The sequence below is a fragment of the Durio zibethinus genome, chromosome 1 (genome assembly GCF_047325235.1).
Source record: "Durio zibethinus cultivar Kanyao isolate XHJ-2024 chromosome 1, ASM4732523v1, whole genome shotgun sequence".
NCBI classification, from domain to species: domain Eukaryota; kingdom Viridiplantae; phylum Streptophyta; class Magnoliopsida; order Malvales; family Malvaceae; genus Durio; species Durio zibethinus.
Genome location: NC_143162.1, coordinates 6410409 through 6434688, shown reverse-complemented (window position 1 = coordinate 6434688; position 24280 = coordinate 6410409). Strand labels below are relative to the sequence as shown.

The window sequence follows — 24280 nt, the reverse complement described above, 5'->3', positions numbered from 1 at the left end:
TGCACCTAAAAAAAATCTTTAACATTTAATTTACATCCAAACCAGTATTTAAACTTTAATTTATATTTAAATAAGCTTTTAACATCAATTAATTTTTTGTTTGAAATAAAGATTTACTTAATACCAAAAAAAAATTAATTGAGTTTAATAAAAATATAAAAATTTATTTAAATAATAATAAATTTCGGAAATTTTTTTTTAATATTTTAGTCTATAAGATTCTTGATCTTCAATGAGCAGGCATTTCAAAACTTTTTAAAATTTTTTTGAATGATATTTATTATCTTAATATCTAGTGCTGTAGTGCATTCCTGCTTGCGGCGTCGTCGCTGTTAGATATCCAAATCCAACACATACAGCACCGGCTAAACGCTGCCGTTTAACCAGTAGCTAAGGAAAGCCAGTCGTTTTCTTCAATCAGCAATTATCTGTCCGTTGACGAATTAAAAAAAACATCGTCCGTCAGATCCACACATATTAATCCAACGGTTGGGAGTCGAACCCAATAACTTATTTCTTGAATATACTCCCATCTTACACTTTCTTTCCTTTTCTCTCTCTCAAAATTAAAAAAAAATAAAAGAGGCACTTCTTTTTCAGCGGCCAACCGGTGCTGACGTACCAGAGGCGCTTCCCTTCTCATTTCTCTCGTCTAATTTCACCAGATCTCACTCTTGTTTTTCCTGATCCGGTGTTGCTTTCCTTTCAACTCGCCAAATAAAATTTAAAAACATTTTATTTCTGTTACTTTTACTTTTTTTAAAATTTTTTTTTGACATTGATTATTAACGTCGAAGCTTTTTTATTTTTGGGTCTAGGGTTTATTTGTTCTTCTCCCGTTTTTGTTTGTTTCGATAAATTTCTTCTATTTCGATGGCTGCTCCACCTGCAAGAGCTCGAGCCGATTACGACTACCTCATAAAACTCCTTTTGATTGGCGACAGCGGTAACTATTTCTGTTCTCTTTATATCTAAATATAGATATATCTTGATTTGTAATGCGTTCTAGTCGTTATTCCACATTGTTTTTTAGAAATGTTAGGGCTCTTTAAAAGGATTTGATTTGATTTTTTTTCTTTTTGAACATAGAAAACCTAGATGTGAGACCGTGATGTGCATTTCCAGATCATTATCTTAGATTAAACTTCATTTTAGGTTTATAGATTATCTTAATACGGAGATTTTATTGCGTTAAACGAGGTTGATTCGAAAAAAAAAAGTCTGTTTTATTTCTTTTATGGTGCATCTACACTAATGGCATTGCTCATCTTATATTTTAGGTTGTATTTATTAATTTATTCTGTCCTAATATAGCATATTGCCATGTGAATACTCTGTCTCGGTTAGTGTTACTGATGATGAATATCATGGAGTCATAGCATGTACATTTGCATAAGGGAACGTTTACTTAATTCATGCGATAGACCACCACAAATAGTTTTACTTGCCTCTAATTAGGGATTGATAGGTGATATTGTAGTGATTTTAAAGGAGTTTTTCTGGATATTCTGCACTTTTTTTGAATTTGAGTTATGAATATGTCTGTTTACTATGTTATTGTGTTGTTGGGCAGGCGTGGGTAAGAGTTGCCTCCTTTTGCGTTTTTCGGATGGCTCATTTACTACAAGTTTTATCACGACCATTGGGTAGGTGTTTTTCTAATTGCAGTATAGTGGTCTTATTGTTATTATTACATTTGTTATAAAGGGTGTATGGGTTAATAGGGTTGCGTTTACTTTGGCAGAATTGACTTTAAGATAAGGACTATAGAGCTCGATGGAAAAAGAATCAAACTGCAAATTTGGGATACTGCTGGGCAAGAGCGGTTTCGAACAATTACAACTGGTTAGTTTTTGGGCTTTGAAGGCATCATTGACTAGAAATGAATTGTCTAATCAGAATTATAAATTATCTGATTGGTAATAAATTTGATTGCATGACTTGTGCATTGTTTTACTTGAGTCCATTAATTCTTAGTGTTATTGAATGATTTGAGTTACCATTTGTTCTCACTCTAATATTGTCAAATTTAATAACATCTCTGATTCAAAATTGTTGTTGCTTTCCAATTCCCTTTCTGTGTGGTTTTTTAGTTTGTTAGAAAGTTAGGACTTTGTATGCTTCTGTGTTTTGTCTCTCTCACGCTTTCCAACCCACCTATTGTCATACTCTCGGATTGTGTGAAAGGACTTGGAAATAAAATTACAAACAACCTATGGTTAGGATTGAAATTCTTTCAGTTATGTAGTTGCCTAGCCTCTCATATTTTCTGGATTCTTGTTACTTAACCTTTAGATTGAAGTTGTTTTCTATTAGTATTATCTCTTAGGTAGTTGCAAATTTTTCCTATACGTAGTGTTTTATTTCTTCCTCTCCCACAACATGGTTGCTTGCTTGCTTCTTTTTTTTTTTTAAAAAAAAAAACTTCTCTTGTTTTACCCTTTTGGGCTGGGCATGGGGGTGTTCACTTTATTTTACTTGCTCCAGATGTCTACACTCGTCAATGCATCCAGATTTTATTGTCTTCTAGAGTCTTGTCTGGTTGATAGACGAATTAAATAATATTTTCTTTTTGTGCAGCTTACTACCGCGGAGCCATGGGTATTTTGCTTGTGTATGATGTAACTGATGAGTCATCTTTCAATAGTAATTACTGAACTTAACTTTTTATCATTTTGATTTTGGATTTTCATACATATGTTGTTTGATCTTATCCACCTTTGAATCTTTAGAACTGGTTGTAGTGTTTCCACTTATATTTGCTTGTTTTCCAAACTTTTCAATTTCCTGCAATGTTGAAACCTGAAAGTATACTCCTTATCTGGTGATTTGAAATTTTATTCTTTCTCCATTATAATTATCTTATCAACTGAACTGATATCCGTTTCTGCTTAGACATTAGAAATTGGATTCGTAATATTGAACAGCATGCTTCAGACAATGTCAACAAGATTCTTGTGGGTAATAAGGCTGACATGGATGAAAGCAAAAGGGTCTGTTTCTCTTTCTCTCTCTTCCATGTGCTTGTATTTGCATGCATTTGTGGTTGCCCTTCTGTTTGCCATATTGCCTTGGATATTTTTTCTTGTCAAGTTGATTAGAAACTTATTTTTCAGGCTGTCCCTACCTCAAAGGGCCAAGCTCTTGCTGATGAATATGGCATCAAGTTCTTTGAGACTGTAAGTAATTTTTTCTGCTGACTTTGTAGTTACTTTTGATGTTTAGTTGATCTTTCCTCTATGCTCAAGAGCCACAATCTATCATGCAGAGTGCAAAAACAAACTTAAATGTGGAGGAGGTTTTCTTTTCAATAGCCAGGGACATTAAGCAAAGACTTGCTGATAGTGACCCGAGGGCTGAGGTATGGTTTCTTTAACTCAAAATATCATCTTTTCTATCAACACATGCATACTATAATTATGCAAATCTATCTCTTTAACATCTTTTAATTCAGATATTGTTGTCAATTTTTTTTGTTCCTCTTTGCAGCCACAGACGATCAAAATTAACCAACCAGACCAGGCAGGAGGGGCCGCGGCAGCTGCTCAAAAATCAGCTTGCTGCGGATCTTGAACAAATTATGTTGAGAGTGAGATCTGAAGGATACATTCTCTAATCTAGGAGCTGTTTTGGTCCGGGGAAACTAATTTTGTTACAACTATATTGTTGGTGTTTGTATTCTTTACTGCCTATAATTATTTTTTACATATGCTACTCTTTGGTGTGAAATGTTAGATCCTCGTTATTTTGCAAAATTAATTATATTAGATTATTTTTTCCTAAATAACGTGTTTGAAAGCCAGTTTGTCTAGCATTTTGATATTTGGAGTTGAAACTAAGAATTGCTATAGTAATTTGGTGAGGATTATGGAAAAAGTACCAAGAATTGGAGCATAATCAAAACAAATACGTTTGTGCAATTTAAAGAGTACTGTACAACTTACAAACAGACCTCTCGTACTTGATTTACTCAAAACTCTTTAAGATGAATCAGGACCAGAAACCAGAGAATCAAGGAGGTGCATAAAAGTGGAAGGCCATCTTATCCAAAATGTATACCCAGGAATTTTCTATACACGTTCTCCTCTTGGATTGTACAGTAACCCCCCAATTTGTCTCCTCAAAAAATTCGATATCCCTCACACACGAGAGAGCCTTCGAAATGCACATGACAACGCATTTGACAGATATTATTACTGGAAAATTATCTGAATTTCCTTTTTCCATTCATATATTTTTCTCTCTTTTGCCAACTTGAAAGACTTGAGCTTCAACCTCTCCCTCTTCCCTGCCAAACGATCGGAGCCTGAACAGAGGCAAACTCGGCTTGACTCGGTTGATTTAGCCCCTAGCCCCAATACTAGTCTAGAATCAATTGGTAATCTTATTGGTGTGGTTATGTTGTTCATTTCTCTGACTTGTTTCCTTCATTGGAGAATATAAGTTTGGTACATAGTCGGATTCTCTTGGTAGCTGCGGAGAGGTTGGTTTTGGCTCCTTGGCCTAGGGCGTTGCCTATAGGTAGCATTGCAAGGATTTTTATTTGTAATTGGAGGTGACCCGTCTATCTGGAGAATAAAAGTTTGGTACATAGTCGGATTCTCTTGGTACCTTTGTTAATGTACATAGTCGGATTCTCTTGGTACCTTTGTTAATGCGGAATCATCTGCTGCCATCTAAAGTTGATTATGTACCAAACTTGGGCATCATATTCATTGTTTTATACTACTACTTTAATACAAAGAAGCATTTCTGACATCACCATTCGGGCATTAGAATGAGCCATGTCCTGTTTATCTTAAAAACATTTTACAGCTGCAACTAGAATGAATTTCAAAGATTTTATTCCTCAACTAGCTTGGGTGGGAATGGGATATTTATCTGTGACGTTTGCTACTCTATAAAGCTTAATAGAATCCTAATCCACGGGTAGATTATAATCCAATACTGGACTATTTACAACTCTGAATCAAATTGATGAGCAGCCGATGCCACTCAGAGTGAGAGACTCTATCCGATTTTGACTAAGGCTTCATTTGGATTCCACTGCACCTAAATCCAAGAGTGTTTTAGTCTTTAGTTGCGTTGCAAGATACATTTAGAGAGCACCACAGCGGTGTAGTTGAGAGCCAAAACTTTTATTGCCCCTCTATTTGGAACCAGAAGGAGAAAGTCTTATGAATCATTGGACTCTTGGGCAGTGACTGTCTCAATTACTGCATCTAAATACATATCCTTAATAGCTAATTTTACCTCTAGTGCTGTTTTCAGTCTAAACATCCATCTAAAATTGACCCTATTGTAATCTTCCTCACCATATAATCTGTACTAAATGACTTTGCTTGCTAGTACAAGATTCGGGTTGCTTGAGAAATTATACATATCAAGTTGGATGCTGCTGCAATAATGAAATAGCTCAGGCATAGCTCTAAAAGCCGCTTTCCCTCTCTTTTCTCTGGCTTTTAGATATTTCTTTTTCAGTTCCTTTACGACCACAGGTGTAAGTTTGTTTCAACATAACCACTAAATTCATTAGGTTTAAGTGGCAGTCAGTGGATAATCACGGGACAGGTTTCCACCCCATCAGACCTACATTTCATTAAAACAGAAATATCTGGGATTGTGGAGTACTTGGTGCCAATATATATATATATATATATATATATATATATATAAAGCATAGGGAAACAAACTGTGCAAGTGGAAGCGTGAGCCATGAAATGGAAAAAGCATTAAGGCTTTTTTTACCATTGACTAGTCCTCTTTCCCTCTGAAGATTGCAACAAAACAAATGAACAACAAATTAAGCTGAATAAAGTAAGAAAGAAAAAAAAAGAAATCTCAAAGAGATTTCATGTTGGAACAAAATAAAAAAGAAAACAAATTCTTAATCATCTCCTTCAATAATGGAGTTTGATTTCAATATAAGGCAATTTCGTCCTATCCACATTCTCCTTTTGATGAGTGGAATATGAATAAGCAAAAATGGCTCAGGAGTAATCTATGGGCTACATAAAAATACCTGATGCAGAAACAAAGTTTCAGACCCTGACCTGGCATGGCCTGATGACCTGTCTTTGCCCAAAAAATCTTCAAACAGAAAAGGTTAAAGTTGAAAAGAAAAAACCCAAATCTTGTTGTTAAGACAAGAAGTTCTGTTCATCTGAGAGTGGATGTATGTCCGCACTCAGTTGGGAATCTCTTTATTCAACTTACGTTATATTCATGGAGTAATGCAGACCAATCACGAAACACTCTTTAAGCAACTTTTGGGAGAAAATTACAAAAGCAACTCCACCAGTTCATGGACTCCTCAACCACGTAAAGGCACCAAAATATTAAAAAAAATGTCACTGGCGTCTACAAAATTAATGAAGGAAACAGCCAATAATTCAGCTGGCATTGATGTTTTCGACTTTGCCTTTGTTGGTGCCTGCAGGGGTAGGCTGATTTCCATAGTTAATGCCGTCACAATCAAGCACTAGTAATCACTATTGACGGGTAAGTTGCACCCTTCACGTGAGACTCGTTGCCTATTATATTTTAAGTATTAATTTGCTTTTAAAATAGGATTTAGTTAATAGTTATTTTTTATAAAAAAAGTTATACTTTCAAAATAAAAAAATTATAAATGTTTATATTCTTATTGAATGTTATATTTTAAAAATATTTTTATAAATTAATTGAATTAAATTATCAATTTATTAATAGCAATTCATTTTTTATAAAAATAAAATTTTTAATTCAATAAAAAAATTAAAAAATTAACTCATAATCTTTTTTTTTTTTAAATTTTTAATATATCTTAATATATATGTTATCGTGCTACTCCTAACACACAATGTGAATGTGATAATTTTTTTAGACTTAAACAATACTGTAACAACTTATTAATGTAAAAAAAAATTGATTTCCTCCGACTAAAGACACACAAAATGCTTTTATAAGTATGTCTTTAAAAAAAATAGAGGGTAAAATTGAGAATAAAAAATTACAGGAAGCCAAAAGTTGAAAGCAAACAGGAAGAAAATTAAAAAAAAAAAAAGGACGAAAGAGAAAAAATATTGCGAAAAAGAACTGGACTCTTAGACTCTTAAGAAGAGAAATGAGAAATCGAGGATGGCAAAGAGAACCGATCCCTTACAAGTCAAAATTCACCTCAATTCTAAAGTTTAGAACAAAAGATAGAGCACAAAGTAACCTCATAGTACAATTAAAGGATCTGAGAAAGAAATACATATATCCCAGAAAACTCACTGGTGGCACACACGAAGGCATGCAGGAAGTAGAAGCCAAAAAGGGTAAGCTTTGGAAAAAGACTTGGACTTGGTAATAAAGTACATGAACCCAATGTACGTGAACAAAGAAACTACCAAAAGCTATGAAGCAATCCTTTCTGAGTCAATGTTTGGTGCCCATAGATCCACTGGCAATAACCACCCACGTTTAATTCCTCCTCTCCTCTTAACAACTTTTCTATCTTTGTAACTCCTGAAATCTCTGCTTGATTTACTTGGGTTTGCTTGGTGATTGTGAAAAAAAAAGAACTCGGTCATGTTACAGTGACAAGATAATTGGGTAGTTTAGACAAAGATTCTACACAATTGAAATTCATCGTGACAACAGCTTCAGTTCTAATTTCTTGCTTTGGAGGACTCTTAAAGAGAGAAAAAAGAAATCGGGCAGTACTCTCAATTTTTAAGTTTAAACATTTCTACTTTTGATCAACCAGAAGATTGCTCGAGGATTGTAGAGTTCTTGAATGGAAAGATTAGGATTGCTCAGTTTCAAATCTAAAAAGATTTAGAATTTGTAGAATAGTGTAGCTGAATGGTTTGATCATAGAGTTTGTAGAATTCTTGAATTGATAGATTTAGAGTTGCATAGTTTCTTGAATGGAAAAATCTAAAGAAGTATAATCTCAAATTTAGAATCTAGATAGATTTAGATTTGTAGAGTACGATAGGTGATGGTATGATTAAGAGTTTGTAGAATTTTTGAATTGATAAATTTAAAGTTGTGTAGTTTTTAGTGTTTTTTAAATTCGACATTAAAAATATATATTTTTATGACTATGTGTAGATTTTTCGTAGTGTATACATTTTAGTAAAGTATTAAAATAATCTAATTAAGAAAGTCTTAGTAATAAATAAATAGATTTTGTTTTAAATATGTCATTCGAATAAATGTAATTTTAATTAAAATTTTGTGGTTACAATTATTAAGCTTTATCAAGAGCTGATGATAATTTTCATGAAATCGGATCCATGGGATCAAAAGAGAGGGGGGCCTATTAGTATCAGAGACAAATTGTTTTGCAACAGAAATGGAGTTGAGTGATGGGGCGTCAAATGTTAGATAGAATATGCCATTAAGTGGAGCAACTTACGTACATAAATAGGAAGAGACAGATAGCAGAAATTCCTCATGAGTGCAACAGCTGATTAACTTTGCTATTTTATTTCGAGAGAGCAGTCATAAATTCATAGGAGATATGGGTAACCAAGGACATGAACATGGTTCTTTGGGCAAGTTTAAGCCATTCCTTGCTGCAATTTTCTTGCAAGTTGGGCTTGCAGGAATGGATATCTTGTCTAAGGCTGCACTCAACCAGGGGATGAGCAATTATGCACTCGTCGTCTACCGTCATGCCATTGCCACCGTTATCATGGCTCCTTTCGCAGCCATTCTCGACAAGTATCTCTTCTCTCTCCAAAAACATGCATTCAATGAACATGCCTGTAACAATATAATGTTTGTAATTAGTACTGCATTTCAGCGGAGAAAACTGACATGGAAGCAACTTTTGTTTGACAGGAAAGTGAGGCCTAAGATGACACTGCCAATCTTCACCAAAATAATGGTGCTCAGCTTACTGGAGTAATTATCCAAATTAGATTACAATTTTCTGTTTTTTTAACATTTTAGGATAACATCTGACAATGTTTATCTAAACTCTGGCAGGCCGGTCATTGACCAAAACTTGTATTATGTGGGGATGAAGTACACGACTGCAACTTTTGCAGCTGCCATGTATAACATTCTTCCTGCCATTACCTTCGTAATGGCTTGGATTTTAAGGTAAACAAACCAAATAGCAACAGTTCGTTCCTGGACATCCAGTAAAATCTGAAAAACAGAGAATCCAGGCCAAGGCTTTCCTAGAAGCTGAATCATATGACAATAATTTTAAGCATAAACATGGTTAATTTTTCCATGCGTTCTTATTCTAATTACGGCAGCTAACTAAAAGTTTGATCATGTCCCTTCAGGCTTGAGAAGGTAAACTTGAGATCCATCCGCAGCCATGGTAAGGTTGTTGGAACCCTTGCAACAGTTGCAGGAGCCATGGTCATGACACTGATGAAAGGACCAGTGCTCGGGTTATTTTGGACAAAAGGAAGAATTAACCATCAAGCAGCAGCAAAAAATGGGACAGATTTCCATGATACGATTAAAGGCGGTGTAATGATCACAGTTGGTTGCTTCAGCTACGCTTGTTTCGTGATTCTGCAAGTAAGTACATAAAAAGTTTTGCAGTATCAATTCTTGATGGATTTCCTCAACCATGACGTTAACCTGGGTGTGTAATTTATAGGCAGTCACGCTGGAAACGTATCCTGCCGAGCTTTCTCTCACAGTTTGGATATGCCTGATGGGCACGCTTGAGGGCACCGTAGCGGCTTTGATAATGGAAAAAGGAAATACTGCCATCTGGGCTATTAAATGGGACACCAAGTTACTGACAGCTGCATACAGTGTAAGAATATTTACAATTTACCAACCCATACACTTCTGAAATGTTTATAGATTTTTGAACAAGAAATCATTCCCAGACTCAAATCTCAACATGATTATGATCATTTACCGTTCGAGTCCTGAAATTATAGAACTGATTCAATTTATCCATATCCTCTCCTCAAGGTTTTGAATAATCCTGAACAATATATTTTGGGGAAGAATGCACATTTTAGCTTTAATTCGTTTGCTGCCATTGATTTTTATTGAATCCAATGGTTAAGACTTAATATATTTTTTAATTTTTTATTTAACATCTTATATCTGAAAATTGCGTGGTTGCAGGGTATCGTATGTTCAGGACTAGCTTATTACATTCAAAGTGTAATAATGAAATACAGAGGTCCGGTGTTTGTTACAGCTTTTAGTCCCCTATGCATGGTTATTGTAGCTGTCATGGCCTCTTTCATTCTGGCTGAACAAATGTTTCTGGGAAGGTAAAGTCTCCAAATTCATATCACTAGAATAATTCTCAAACTGATGTTATATTTTACAGGGTGATTGGAGCTATCATCATAATTGTGGGTCTACATCTTGTGCTGTGGGGTAAAAGCAAGGATTACAAGTCTCCGCCCCCATTAAGCAACCAACAAATAGTAGAGCCAGCTAAAATAGAAATGGCTAATAACCAAAAGGACAGTTTTGATCATCAGGCGATCACAATTGATGCGGCCGGTAGAGAAATCTCAATCAGAGATGAAAACTTACAAGAGGAAAGCGATTCAATTCTGGTCTAGATTTTTCTTTCTCGTATCCACTACTCTAAGAGACGGAAAACCACTAAGCAATTACGGAATCGTGGTTTCAGATGCGAATCTGACTATCATCCAACGATACGACTATACACTAATAAAATATTATGACTAAAGTCATGATGCAGGATTTGATCAGTAATCCACCCAATACCTCAAGCGATAAATCTGATCGAGCATTTGTAATCATTAAGCTTAATGGAGTTTTTCTATTCTCAAAATAATCAGCATGAATTGATAACATAACGCATCATGCCAACGCTATGGGGTAAGGCCAAGGGTCCTCTATTGCTCCTTTGGTCCGTCGCCAATGGGTAAAGAAATTGAGGGTTGAGCGCATTTCATGAAACCATGGCTTGGGCCCATTTAAGTAGTAGTTTTAAATATGCAACACTGAGATACCTCAAAGAACATGTTTTGGACTTCAAACTAGTAGAATCTTATAAAAGGCAGATGATATAGTACAAACGGGAACCACCAAAGGATATATAAAGAAAAAAGAATAATAAAAGCTTTCTAAGAAAAAACTAGTAACATTTAAATTTCATCTCTTTCTCTTCCATTAAGCAATGGACTACATGTTGCTGAGATACAACCAAAGACACGATAACAAGTATCTATTTTTGTGGCACTGATCTCCTACTTTTAACATAATACCTAACCCTCAAATTAGAAAACATCCACGTTAAGTTAGTGGCATAGTCTGGTCAAAAGGATCACAAAACAGAGGTGACCCTACCTTACAAAAGAATATGATTGTTGTGTGACAATTGTTTCCCTTGTTCTTCCTTCCCATATATACGCTGAAGTTCTCGAGTGGCAGCTAAAAAGGACTCTGAAAAAGAAAGGAAAAATGAGTAGGAAACATTTGTTTATCAATAAAGTGTATATGTAAAAGATGCATTTCCTTTTAATTATCCTCATCAGTGTGAGACAGACAATGTTGGAGCATTCAGCCATTCATATCTTAGGAACAACAAAAAGCCATTCAAATTCAATAGTTTACTTCACCTTACCAAAGCCGGAAGGACTTCTGGTTAATAGGCGAACCAGTAATAGTCTGAATAACGTCAAACAACATATTCTGAGGTGTACTTCTGAGCTCTTGGACGATCCCATAAATTGTCTTCCCATTCTCAAAGTAGATGTGATTATTTGGGTGCTTTGTTTTGCAACCAGCATGTCGCTCAAATTCATATGCATTAACCACCTATTAGAAAGTAGAAACCAGCTGATCAGCACATAGATACTTTGCCTCAAAACTTCCCTCCATACAAATGAAAAATCCCACCTTAGAAAAATTGCATGCTTGACAGCCACATTGATATCCAGAACTCTTTATAACACTACGAAGCTCCTTCTAAAATACATAAAAAGAAGCAGGTGTGTCACCACAGTAAGGTAAACTATAAGAAGAATACATGAACTGAGATTTACCTCCCGTGACCAGGCAATATATTTAACAGGAACTCCATCAAGCATACCAGTTGATAGTAAACTTCTAACATTTGAAGGGAAGTTATTTGAAGGAACCTTTTTTGATGTTTTCAGCTCTTCTTTCTTCCTAGAAACATCAGTTCCAGAGGCAGTTACATTACCAGTGGAAACAATTGCATTGGCATTGGATTTAACCAACTTTTTCACATTTGGTGCATCACATCTTTGGACAGAGGGCTGACCCATTAATAACTCATAGCCCAATATAAGCCTTCCCGATGGATTTGTATCATCATCATCACCATAGCCACCAAAAGATATGATACTCTCCCCTTTACTATAGGACTGACCAATTGACAAATTATTGTACTCACCCTTGCTGTAACTATGACTAATAGATGTGACACTGTCATCTCCTTTAACGTAGGTGTGACCCACAGTTATGAAACTATCATCTGTCCTGTTGTAGGTTTGACCCATGGACATGAAATTGTTATCACCGTTATTGAAGGTATTGCTCATTGCATTGGCATTGTTACTTTCTTTATATGTTTGACCAGTGGTAATGCTGTCCTCACTTTTGTTATAGGATTGTCCCATTGACATGAAAACATTATTCTCTCTTTCATAGGTGTCACCAATACACATGATGTTTTCATCCCATTTGTCATAAGCAAGACCCATTGATATTTTACCATCTTCCACCTTGTTGTAAGCATGAACTGTTGACACAGAGTTATTATCCACTGTATCATATGCATGTTCCATTGATACAACCATGACATTCTCAGAGTCCTTGACCTGACTGACTTTTACCTTCCTAATCCCCCCATAATTTAACCCAGATCTAGGATCTTCCAATGTATGAGACTTGGATAAACCGAATAAAGAGTCATTTGTAAATAAATCTTCGCTAACCTTTCTCCCCATGTCAACTTTCTCTGTGCTAACTGAATGAATATTCTGATCATCATAATTCACAGACCGAGCTGTCTCAGAATCAAATAACTGTTCAGCAAACTGCCCAGAGATTGAATGAAAACTGGAAGCATTTTCCCATGGAGAAACATTTGAATTCAATATTTCGGAATATAAGTTAGTAGTTGGAACTCCAACCAACTGCTTCTTGTTAGGAAAAAAGACTGTCTCAGGACCATCCGTGAACCATCGATGAGAACGCTTGGGCTCAATTCTAGATGAATTATCATTTCCCATCTCACCTTCATTTAAATATCCAGCACCTTTTGTCATCCAAAAACCCTGATTCTGGAAAGACGGTCATATGTAACACATTCCTAATCAGAAACAACTCGAGACCATAAGGTCATGCAGAAGAGAATAATAATAACAGTCAAATCCTTTTCATTGATCTAATATTCAAGGTTAACCAGGTCCCATCAAGACAGCAAGTAGGCACTAGACTGTCTACACACGCATGATGTAGGAAGTAGAAAATGGTCAAAATGACATTTTTCTTCATTCTTACACATATCTAAGTTCTTCAGTACACCTCCACCTACAGCACTCAATTACAACTATCGAGAAAAAATTTTAAAAATATTCGAAATGGCAAAAAGATTTTTTTACCAACACAATATTTTAGTTGATACAAAATTTGTGTAAATGGCCTTAACTAGACAAAACTTCATAACAAATAAGCAACCGGAAACTACAGCAAAAAATTCAAACACTGAATCAACCAAAAAAGATACACATAAACTGATAAACAGCATCACAACAAAGTAGAAACACATCAAATTTCCAAAAAAATGCAACTAGAAAACCCTTCTCACATCACTTAAGCACATACCAAGCTCCAAATTTCATTACAGCACATAATAAACATAGCATTTTTCTCACTTTAATTCAACACTTTCATTGGATTGAAATTTTACTTCCACTTTGTGATTCTTGTCCAACAGTGAAAACCTTCATACCACTTTAAAAAAAAAAAAAAAACATAACGTCGCATTGAACAAAGGATCAAAGGTACGGTTTTTACACTAAACAACAAAGTTTTCTAACTCCTGGTTGAAGCAGATATTGTAAAACTTCGTGGATAATTGAAAATTGAAACCATCACTGCAAAATCAAGCAATTAATCAATAAAAAAGCCTTTGAAAATAAATAATCCTAATCTTACACAAACTATGCAATAGCTTTAGAAATGAAAGGCAATTAAAAACCTTCCATAAATCTATTACTTTTCAAGTACCAAACAGTGGGAAGTTCACTTAAGAAAATCAACATTTATTTTAAACAAAAAACTATAAAATCTTTCAAGTAGAGACTTTCTTCATTTTTTTTAACTAAATGGAGACTGAGAACTAAGTAAATCTTAACCCTAAAATTTTTTTTACGCGGATTACGATTTCAATAACGGATAACAAAAGGCAAAGGAGAGATCCCCATTCTGGAAATACCTGAAATGAGGCGATTGATTTATTTACGAATGCGACGACCAATGATCGGATAAAGGGAAAACTTTCCGGCAGCGATTAACCGGAAACCAAACCGGAGATTGTACGGACGGTGATTCCGGCGAGATTTAAACAGAATGGAAATTGCTTTTTTTTTTTTTTTTAAATAATGGTTTTGAGCTTTTTGTTGGAAGAGATTATACGAGTTGGTGACCTGCATAATTGATGAAGCTTTAATCTGACCGTACACGTGTACTTAGGTTTTGTCAGATCTGATTCTGATCTCTATGCGGCGTTTGGCGCCATTTCGATAAAACCTGCGACTAAACTTTTTGAAGTACCAAAGAAGATTCTCTCGAGTAGTGTAACATTTTATTTGGAATTTTCTTTTTGTTTTGTTTTGTTTTTTGTTTTTTTTTTTTTTTAGTTTTGAAGGCCTGAATGAACCCTAGCCGAGCCCATGAAAGAACTTTAAGTCACAATTGGAAGGGTGCGCTAGGTCCGTCCCGTAGTACAAGGCGTGGCAACTCCTAAGGGCCCATATTGCAAAGCTTCCACTTGGACCCCCGTTCTAAAAATATAAATCTAATATCTGTGTGAGCGTTAGGCCACTTATCGGATATACTAGCCTTGATGTTAATCGGAAAGGTCGAAAACCAACAAAGTTATGCCATAGACAATGGGAAAAGATCCTTGTCCACTCATGCTTCCTTCTTGCTAGACCTACTCAATAAGGGCTTTTACAAATAATTGACACCAATTTTACAAATAATTGACACCAAAATGAAACCCATCAAAGTTGGTGTCATAATGTATAGATTCGTAAATTTATCGTTAGACTTGAAATGAAAAGAGTCGTTATAAATCTTTTTTTAATAGATATGATTAATGACCTGATTGAAGTTGATCTGTAAAACAGAGATTAAGTTCGAAAGTCGATTGCGTATGAAAAAAGTTATAGCTACAACATCCATCCGAGGGATGGTACTAGTTTGATTTCGAATTATTCAAGCTTTGCTCATTTTATAATTTACCAAATAATGAATTATTTATTTTTTTGGTTTTGTTTTTCTTTTTTTTTTAAGTCTCATTCTTCTTAAGAAATGACAAAACAATTTTTTTTTTGTTTTTTCCCTTTTAAAAAAAAAACTAGAAAATAAAAATATGGGTGAAAATAAAATCAAAATAAAATCAAAATAAAAAATAAAAAGAAAATGAAAAAGAAAAAACTTGAGATCGGGTTGGTTTAGGACACGGGTTGGCGTGTAGGTTTTCGGGTCGACATACGGATTCTGGCTTATCAAAACGGTATCATTCCAGAACAGTATAAAAGAAGCCCTTTTGCGTTTTTCCTCAAAAATTTCAAAGCCTTTCTCTCTCTACCCTAACCTCTGACATCTCTCTAAAAAAGCCACCGAAAAGTTTAATCAGAAATTGGAAATCCCATCGATTTCTTGAAACTTTGTCAAAAATTCAATCAAAAATTGAAAAACCCATCGGTTTTTGAAACACCTGTCAGATTTTAAAAATCTCATCGGAATCTTGTTAGAAACTTCAATCTTTGTCAAAAAATTCAACCAAAAAATTCATCCTTCACTAAAAAATTCATCCTAAACCCAGAAAAAAAAATCTAAAAAAATTCAAAAAAATTCCTACATCATTCTAAACCCTTCCTGAACCTCTTTCAACTTTAGAATCACCTTAGAACCTTGAATCACACCCAGAATCTCAAATTAACTCTAAAATTCCAGGATCAAATTCCTGAACCCTTTTTGCCTGAGAATTTTTCAAACCTACTTTCAGTGATTTTCACTCTATTTTTCTCTGTGTTTTATGTGTTCTTGCTCTGTAGAATAAGTCCAATTTATAGGCAACCTAGGATCAATTAAAAAAATGGACATAATCAATCACAAGCTTGATTCCTAGGATTGCATTCTGTCCAGACAAGATTTTAGGTACAAAATTTTAGCAGTATTAATTTGATTCTGTATTGACCTAAAAATATTACGATCTTGATCTTCATCACATACAGATTGAGCAAAAAAAGAAACAAAAAAATAAAATAACAATAATAATAATAAATAAATAAATCTAATTAGATCAGAATGGGCTATAATGGGCCTAGTTGGGCTTGACCAAAATAAGCTTAGTTGGGCCCGAACCAAAATGGGCCCAGATAAAAATGGGTGTCTACAGCTGTCTTTCTTTGTACATCTTTGTTAGATGAGGATATTGTAAAGACCTAGACACCTACTCTGATCACAAGTTTGAAAAATAACCTGAACTAAGCTAAGGTCGGACGACCGGGATTAAACCATGAGTCAAATAAAATGATCAGGATCGACTCAAGGTCGAAAATGAATGATTGAGATGAAACCCCGAATCATAATAAATGATCTGGACTGAGCCAAGACTAAGTAACTAGGACGAAATCACAAGTCAAAATAAAGTGACCAGGACTGAGTCAGAGTCAAGAATAAATGATCAGGACGAAACCATGAATCATAATAAATGATCTGGACTGAGCCAAATCAAGTGACCGAGATGAAACCACAAGTCAAAATAAAGTGACCAGGACCAAGTCAAGGTTGAGAATAAATGATCGAGATGGAATCACGAATCATAAGAAATGATCTGGATTAAGCCAAGATCAAACGACTGAGACAGAACCACGAGTCAAATGAGACGACCAAGATCGAGCTGAGGTCAAAAATAAATGATCAGGATAGAACCACAAATCATAAGAAATGATTTAGACTGAGCCAAGATTAAGTAAATGAGATAATGCAAATGTATGCCTTATCTATGATGCAAATGAATCATTGATTGTGGTACTAAGGCTTTTGTATTCTTATTTCTGTACACTTTTAACAGAGAAACCATCAGATATTATTTTACATGTTTACTATGCACTTTAGCGAAGAAATTCCCCTTCATATTTGGCAAAGAAGCTATTTTTCATCAATCTGAAGGTGTATTTTTGGCAAAAAAACCATCTTTTGCCAACTTGGTGGCATGCAAAAAAACTATTTTTCATCATCTTGGAGGTATTTTTGGCAAAAAAATTTATGCATCTGCCTGTTTGTTTATCCCAAAGAGAGCCATGAAAATCAAATTTTTAATGTTTTTTTTGTGTTTGGTTTTTTTTTTTGTTCATATTTTGCCTTTATCTCCTTCAATCCTTCAAAATGACACATTTTTTAAGATTTTGTTCAATTATTAATCATTATCTCAATTTCAAAGCATGAGGATACAAGTTATGTATTTCTTCCATTTATGGCAAGACATAAAAAAGAAGAGCAATGTACAGGATTTAGAGAATGATAAGATGGCTTTTATTTATTTGGATAATCAATTACAAATGATGGTGTGAAGGAAAAAGAATGCACAAGAATGGTTATTTTGGGGTAGCAGTGCCCCAGGACAAATGATTAGACAACCATGACAATAAATCCTGGATCTCCTTGAAAAACTCAATTACAACTTGATGTCCTAACACTTCAAAGCTCTTCAAAATTTACTGTCTCTGATATGCTTTCCCAAGTAGCATTAATTGAAGCTGTCGGACCTTTTTCTTTAGATCCAAGCTGCCCTTTCAAGTTTTTAACTTGAACTCCTCTAATCTTTTTTTTTTAGTTTAAACCGTCATTTGCAGGTTTTCGATTTGACCTTTCTTTTTTTATTATTTTTTAATTTTTTTTAGGATCAATCAAAATATTTTTTTACTGCGTCATAATTGATAAGATCGTAAAGTTCATCTCCATCCATTTTTAACAAGATCAAAGCTCCTCTCAAAAAAGCTCTTTTTACCATATAAGGCTATTTTCAATTCAGGATTTATTTTTCTCTATCATCATGTTGACTTGGAAGAATCATTTTCAATACCAACTCTTTTTTTCGAAACTATCGAGGTCTGACTTTTTTGTCATAAGCTCTTATCATTTTTTTTGGTACAATTGGTCAAGGCACAGGGCCGTCAATCTCTTTCTTCAATAAAGTTTAAATGCTCATAACGTTCTTGAATCCATTTAGCTTCTTCTAATCCCACTTCTCTTATGACTCTTAAAGATGGGATTTTTACTTCTACTAACAGTACAGCTTCCATCCTATAAACTAAGGAGAAGGGAGTTACCTCAGTAGATGTGCGTACAGAAATTCGATACACATGTAGAGCAAAAGATAATTTATCATGCCAATCTTTGTACATTTTAGTCATCTTCTTCAAGATTCTTTTGATGTTCTTATTTACAGCTTTCACTACCCTATTCATTTTTGGGCAATATGGGGCTGAATTATGATACTTGATCTTGAACTGATCACATACTTCTTGCATCATCTTGTTAGTTAGATTATTTATATTGTTAGATATAATTCTTTTTCAAAAAGCCTATATTTGTAAATTATTTCTCTTTTAATGAATTTATAGATCGCGAATCTAGTCACTACTGTGAAAGAGGCAGCTTCGACCTATTTAGTAAAGTAATCAATCATCACAAAAATGAATCTATTTTTGTTTGAGGCCTTTGGTGTGATAGGTCCAATGGCATCCATCCTCATATAGAAAATGGTTAAGGTGGTGCTATGACATGCAAAGCACTAGACAGAGTATGAATCTTGTTAGCATAAATTTAGTATTTATGACACTTTTGAACGTAATCGATGTAATCTTTTTTCATTATCAACCAGTAATACCCAGCTCGCATGACTTGTCTTGTCATCATATGCTTATTTGCATGTGCCCCATATACACCATTGTACACCTCTTCAATAGTTTTTTTTGGCTTTAGATGCATTTACACAATGGAGTAACACTTAGTCCTTGCCTCTTTTGTATAAAATTTTTCTATATAAGAAAAATCTCATGGCCAATCTTTACAAGACTCTTTTATCATTTTTCGTTGTTAAATTTGGGTATTGCTGATTTCTTAGATACTGCATAATATCATGATACCATGGGTGGCCATCTTTCTCTTCTTTCAAGTTAGTATAATATACTGGTATGTCTTTGATATCAAGTTTGATAGGTTAAATCTTTGCAGTGTCACCAATTTATACCATTACGGCTAAGGTAACCAAGGCATCTGCAATTTGATTTTCTTCTCAAGGTAAGTGTTTAAATCGAATTGTTTTACACTGTTTGCATAGCTCTAAAATGTATTTATGATAAGGGATGAGTTTAGAATCTCTTGTCTCTCATTCACCTTTCAATTGATAAATGACTAGAGCTGAATCCCCAAACACCTTTAGTATTTCAATTTTTCTGTCCAAAGTCATGTGTAGCCCCATGATACAAGCTTCATATTCAGTGACATTATTGGTATAGTTAAGATTCAATCTTGCTGTAAAAGGATAGTAGTGCTCCATTAGAGATATCAAAATTGCTCCAATCTTATGCCTCATGGCATTAGCGATCCCATTAAAATACATCCGCCATGTTCCTTCTTTATCATCATCTTCTTCTAATTCTAAGATGGCCATTAATTTTTCATTTGGAAAATCAAACTTCATGGGCTCATAATCATCAGTGGCCCTATCTACCAAGAATATAGCAGTGACATTCCCTTTGATTGCTTTTTGACTTATATATATTATGTCATATTCAGAAAGTATCACTTGCTATCTTACGATTCTTTTTTATAGCAAAAGCTTCTCAAAGATATATTTAATGGGATCTAATTTAGCTATGAGCAAAGTAGTATGATACAACATGTTTTGCCTAGGTCTTTTAGTCGTTCAAGCTAAAGCGCAATACATTTTTTTAATGATGAATACTTGGACTCATACTCTGTGAATTTTTTACTCAAATAATAAATAGTTATTTCTTTCTTACTGGATTCATCTTGTTGGCTCAACACACATCCCATCGAGCCTTCATGTACCATTAGATATAGAATCAATGGTTTTCCTAAAATAGAGAATACTAGTATTAGAGGGTTCGATAAATATTGCTTAATTTTATTGAAGGCTTCTTGGTATTGTTCATTCCATTTCCTCGAATTATTTTTTTAAAGGAGTTTGAAAATGGGGTCACATTTGATAGTAAGTTAAGAAATGAATCTGGATATATAGTTCAATCTGTCCAAGAAATCTCGAACCTCTTTTTGAGTACTTGATGGCGATAAATTCTGAATAGCCCAAATTTTATCTAAATCTACTACTATTGCTCTTTCACTAACTGTAAATCCCAGCAACTTCCCTGATCTGGCTCTAAATGTACATTTAATTGAATTCAGCTTGAGTTAAAACCTTCTCAACATTTCAAATAACTTTTTAAGGTTGATTACATGATCTTTTTTTTTTGAGACTTGGTAATCATGTCATCCATATACACCTCAATCTCCTTATGTATCATATCATGAAAGAGTGTCACCATAGCTCTTTGATAAGTTACCTTAATATTTTTTAATCCAAAAAGTATAATTTTGTAGCAAAAGGTTCTCTATATGGTGATAAAAGTGATTTTTTTCATGTTATATGGAGCCATTTTTATCTGATTATAGCTAGAGAATCTATCCATGAAAGAGAATATCAAGTGTCGAGCTGTATTATCCACCAAGGTATCAATGTGAGACAGAAAAAAATTATCCTTAGGGCTAGCGTTGTTTAGATCTCTATAGTCTACACACATCCAAACCTTACCATCTTTTTTAGGGATAGGTACTATATTAACCACCTATCAGGATATTTGGCTACTTATAAAAAGCCCGCAACAAATTATTTTTTAATTTTTTCCTTGATTTTCAATAGCATTTTTTATTTCATTCTTCTTACCTTCTACTGCACTAATTTGCATTCTAGCTTCAGTGGTAAATTATGCTTTACTATTTCGATGCTGAATCCAGAAATATCTTGGTAGGACTAAGTGAAGATATTCATAAATTCTCAGAACAAATCTTCTAACCACTGTCAGTCAACAACTGTAAGTGAAGTGCCAATCTTGACTTCTTTTTTTATTTTCAGGATCACCCAAATCGACCAATTTAACCACTTCTTGATGAGGCTCAATGGATTTATCTTCATGTTCAATTAGCCTTATTAAATTCAGAGATAGTATATTTTTCAAAATTTTTTTCAGTATCAAGTTCATCGGTATTAATTAAATTTTTAAATTTAAACCTCAGATCATTGTCATGATTATCTTCGCATTCATTTGGAGACCTGAAAGTTAATAGAATAGGAAATAATGGCAAGAAATTTTGATGGTGGAATGAATAGAATGGAAAAAATAAATAAAATGCATGCTCTTACTTTTATTAAAATAATGAAAAATAAAAGGCCTAAACATAAGATTTCATCCTAATCTTTTTGGGCATAAGTGATCAGGAGATATGGTTAGAATGAAGGAAAATCATAAACAATTGGCATTTGGATGACTTTTTAATTCTGCACTTCATATCTTGATGGGTAAGGGTAAACCATAGCTTTCTCATTTTGGCTTCCATCATCCACCATGTGAATGGATAACTTAGCGAAAGCTTCCTCCCACTTCGATTCCTTTTATGTATCCTCTTTAACTTTTGGAAGCATGTATCCTCCAAGAGTGAAAGTTTCATTTAGGTGGGGAACAATCGTCGACTCATTTCTTACCCTTCTACTAAGGCTTGATACTTTCTCCATCTCATAACTCAGTCCTGTTCTATCACTATTATCCTTAAGCTTTGAGAATTCTCTTATCCCTAGAAGGTTTTTTTCCAGAATAAACCTAATACTCGAACCCTTGTTAACCATCTGATTAATCTTGATCTGACTGAATTTAAGCCCTTTATCTACTATATTAACAGGTTCAAAAGATTTGTATGAGCACTCCAATGATTTTTTTATTGTTTCTACATATGGGGCATTTATGGGTTGGGTTACCAGCAAATCTTTCTTCCTAGCCATAATCGCCAATTGACCTTTTATATTGAGTTTGATTTTTTGGTGCAATGAATAAGGAACATCGCCTACCTTGTAGATTCATAGTCTTCCTAATAGGTAACTGTATGATGAAAAGATATCCATAACTTAAAATTTTATATTAAAAATACATGGACCAATCTGTGTGGGTAATTCAACATCTTTTAATACTTTTTGCCTAATCCTATCAAATGCCTAGACTACCATTTGACTATCTTGGATATAAGACATATCAAAGGGTAACTTCGTCAAAGTAGACATGGGCATAACATTAATGGTTGACCTATTATCAACAAGGACATTGGCTACTATATGGCCCTTACATTTAATAGTGATATGCAATGCCTTGGTGCTTTTTCTACCTTCCGATGAAATCTCATCATCACTAAAAGAGATAGGAGTGGCACTACTAAATTACCTGTCAGATAATTCACATACTCCGTGAAAATATTATGGGTCACATAAGCCTAATTTAATACCTTTAACAAGGTATTACGATGTGGTTTAGAGTTTAAAAAAAGTGATAATAAAGAAATTCTAATTAACATCTTATTCAATTACTTCACTACAAAATATTCACTGTGTTTGACTAGCTTCAAAAACTCACAAGCTTTTTTTTCAGGCATAGATTTTGATGTATATTTTTTTGAGATCTCTGGTTCAGTTTGCTTCTCTTTCTTTTTTTTTGATTTATTCAAAGTCTTTGGAGTGTAACATCTTTAACTTCTAGTTATGCCCCTTATTTCTGTTATATGGGTAGTTTTAACTTTTAGCACATCTTTTTGTTGCCATTAAATCGTTACCCCACATTTATAATTTTTAGGGTACCACTTTGTTATCTTTATATGGAAATGGTCGTGGAACTTTGAAGACTACTGGTTTGGGAACAAACTTATTTTCAATCAATTGTGGCTTCTCTTTATATTGTATAGTGATAGGTTTTGGCACCCATTTATCTGTCATAGATACTTCAGTGTCTTTTAAAGCTCTTAGCTCTTCATACAGCTCTATTTGGTAAGAGTCTATCAATTTTTAGACTTCACTATGAAATTATTTATAGACATCAATTAAATGATCTAGTGCCCTCCATGATATTTACATGTTTAACTTGGGCTATGTTTTCTCACATGAATGCATTGAGTCACTGGTTGTATCATTCTGACTTTATATAAAGTTTTATATAGCTGGTCAAGTGGCATCTTAAGCTCCTCTACCCTCATTTTCACATGTTTTTCACCCGTGTCCAAAGCATTGACTATATGTTGGGCAAAGGATTCCCATTGATATTAGGTGCAGAGCTTTCACTGGTATCAAAGCTTATCAGCCCTTTTTTAATCAGACTATGTACCTTATGTTTGAAAAGAATATAGTTTTTGGTAAAATTTCTTATCACCCTAAAATGATAGTCGCAATGGGCATTGAAATCATACCATTTAGGGTAAAAATATTTAATCTATTTTACAGGGACATGGGCTATCAAATAATTTTTATAGAGCTCTTGGTACAACTCCTTATAACTTATGAGTATTAGGTCAAAGGTTGATCTTTCTCTGGTTCTGGTATCACTTGTGGTGTTGACTGGGTGAGCATAAGATCTTAGAGAAGATGGATAAGATGGTCGAGTAGTTGATTGGTAAGGAGATGCATAAGTATGATTCACTGTGTGATGGTATACAAGATAAGTAGACCGAGTGTAGGTTCTGAATTATTATTCTTTAAGACTCACAGCTTGAGTCTCACTTTTTTTCTTCTTAAGTGCTCTTTTAAAAGATTCATCTTCTTCAAGCTTTTCATTTTTGATGGTATTTTTGATGATTTTTCTCGAAATTACCATATCTGTAAAATTTTTAGTTACATTTTCGATCATCTTTTCATAATAAGGTGACTTTAGAGTGCTCATAAACAGCATAATAATTTTTTTCTTTATTAAAGAGGTTGTACCTAGGTGACCATATCCCATCACCTTTGAGCATATTG

At 34.1% G+C, this 24280-nt stretch overlaps 4 protein-coding genes across 6 annotated transcripts; 2 read left to right on the top strand and 2 right to left on the bottom strand.

The window, feature by feature from the left end:
- The first annotated feature begins 536 nt into the window (after positions 1-536).
- Positions 537-3787, top strand: LOC111311913 (ras-related protein RABE1c-like). Its single transcript, XM_022911755.2, has 9 exons — positions 537-691; positions 819-946; positions 1574-1646; positions 1745-1845; positions 2581-2646; positions 2896-2993; positions 3117-3179; positions 3269-3361; positions 3490-3787. Exons 2-9 carry the CDS (start codon positions 874-876, stop codon positions 3571-3573), a joined length of 651 nt encoding a protein of 216 aa, XP_022767490.2. The 5' UTR covers positions 537-691; positions 819-873; the 3' UTR covers positions 3574-3787.
- A 4557-nt stretch (positions 3788-8344) lies between these two features.
- On the top strand, positions 8345-10796 carry LOC111311912 (WAT1-related protein At2g37460-like). The gene is made up of 7 exons (XM_022911754.2): positions 8345-8697; positions 8818-8880; positions 8965-9081; positions 9273-9516; positions 9599-9760; positions 10084-10235; positions 10295-10796. Exons 1-7 carry the CDS (start codon positions 8495-8497, stop codon positions 10533-10535), a joined length of 1182 nt encoding a protein of 393 aa, XP_022767489.2. The 5' UTR covers positions 8345-8494; the 3' UTR covers positions 10536-10796.
- Positions 10797-11063: 267 nt separating this feature from the next.
- LOC111311911 (uncharacterized) lies at positions 11064-14578 on the bottom strand. 3 transcript variants are annotated; one of them, XM_089761359.1, is made up of 5 exons: positions 14411-14550; positions 11988-13253; positions 11842-11910; positions 11567-11760; positions 11245-11385 (listed from the first exon to the last, which is right to left on the bottom strand). In XM_089761359.1, coding segments are annotated over exons 2-5 (1515 nt in total). In that variant the 5' UTR covers positions 13239-13253; positions 14411-14550; the 3' UTR covers positions 11245-11384. The 3 variants fall into 3 exon arrangements, 2 of the variants coding, with proteins under 2 accessions (XP_089617485.1, XP_089617481.1); XM_089761355.1 differs by having other exon boundaries at positions 11247-11385; positions 11562-11760; XR_016342425.1 differs by having other exon boundaries at positions 11064-11385; positions 11562-11760; positions 11842-13282; positions 14411-14578.
- Positions 14579-18383: 3805 nt separating this feature from the next.
- Positions 18384-19200, bottom strand: LOC149520310 (uncharacterized). Its single transcript, XM_089741953.1, has 2 exons — positions 19060-19200; positions 18384-18743 (listed from the first exon to the last, which is right to left on the bottom strand). The coding sequence occupies exons 1-2, from the start codon at positions 19198-19200 to the stop codon at positions 18384-18386; spliced, it is 501 nt and encodes a 166-aa protein (XP_089598079.1).
- Between the last annotated feature and the right edge of the window lie 5080 nt (positions 19201-24280).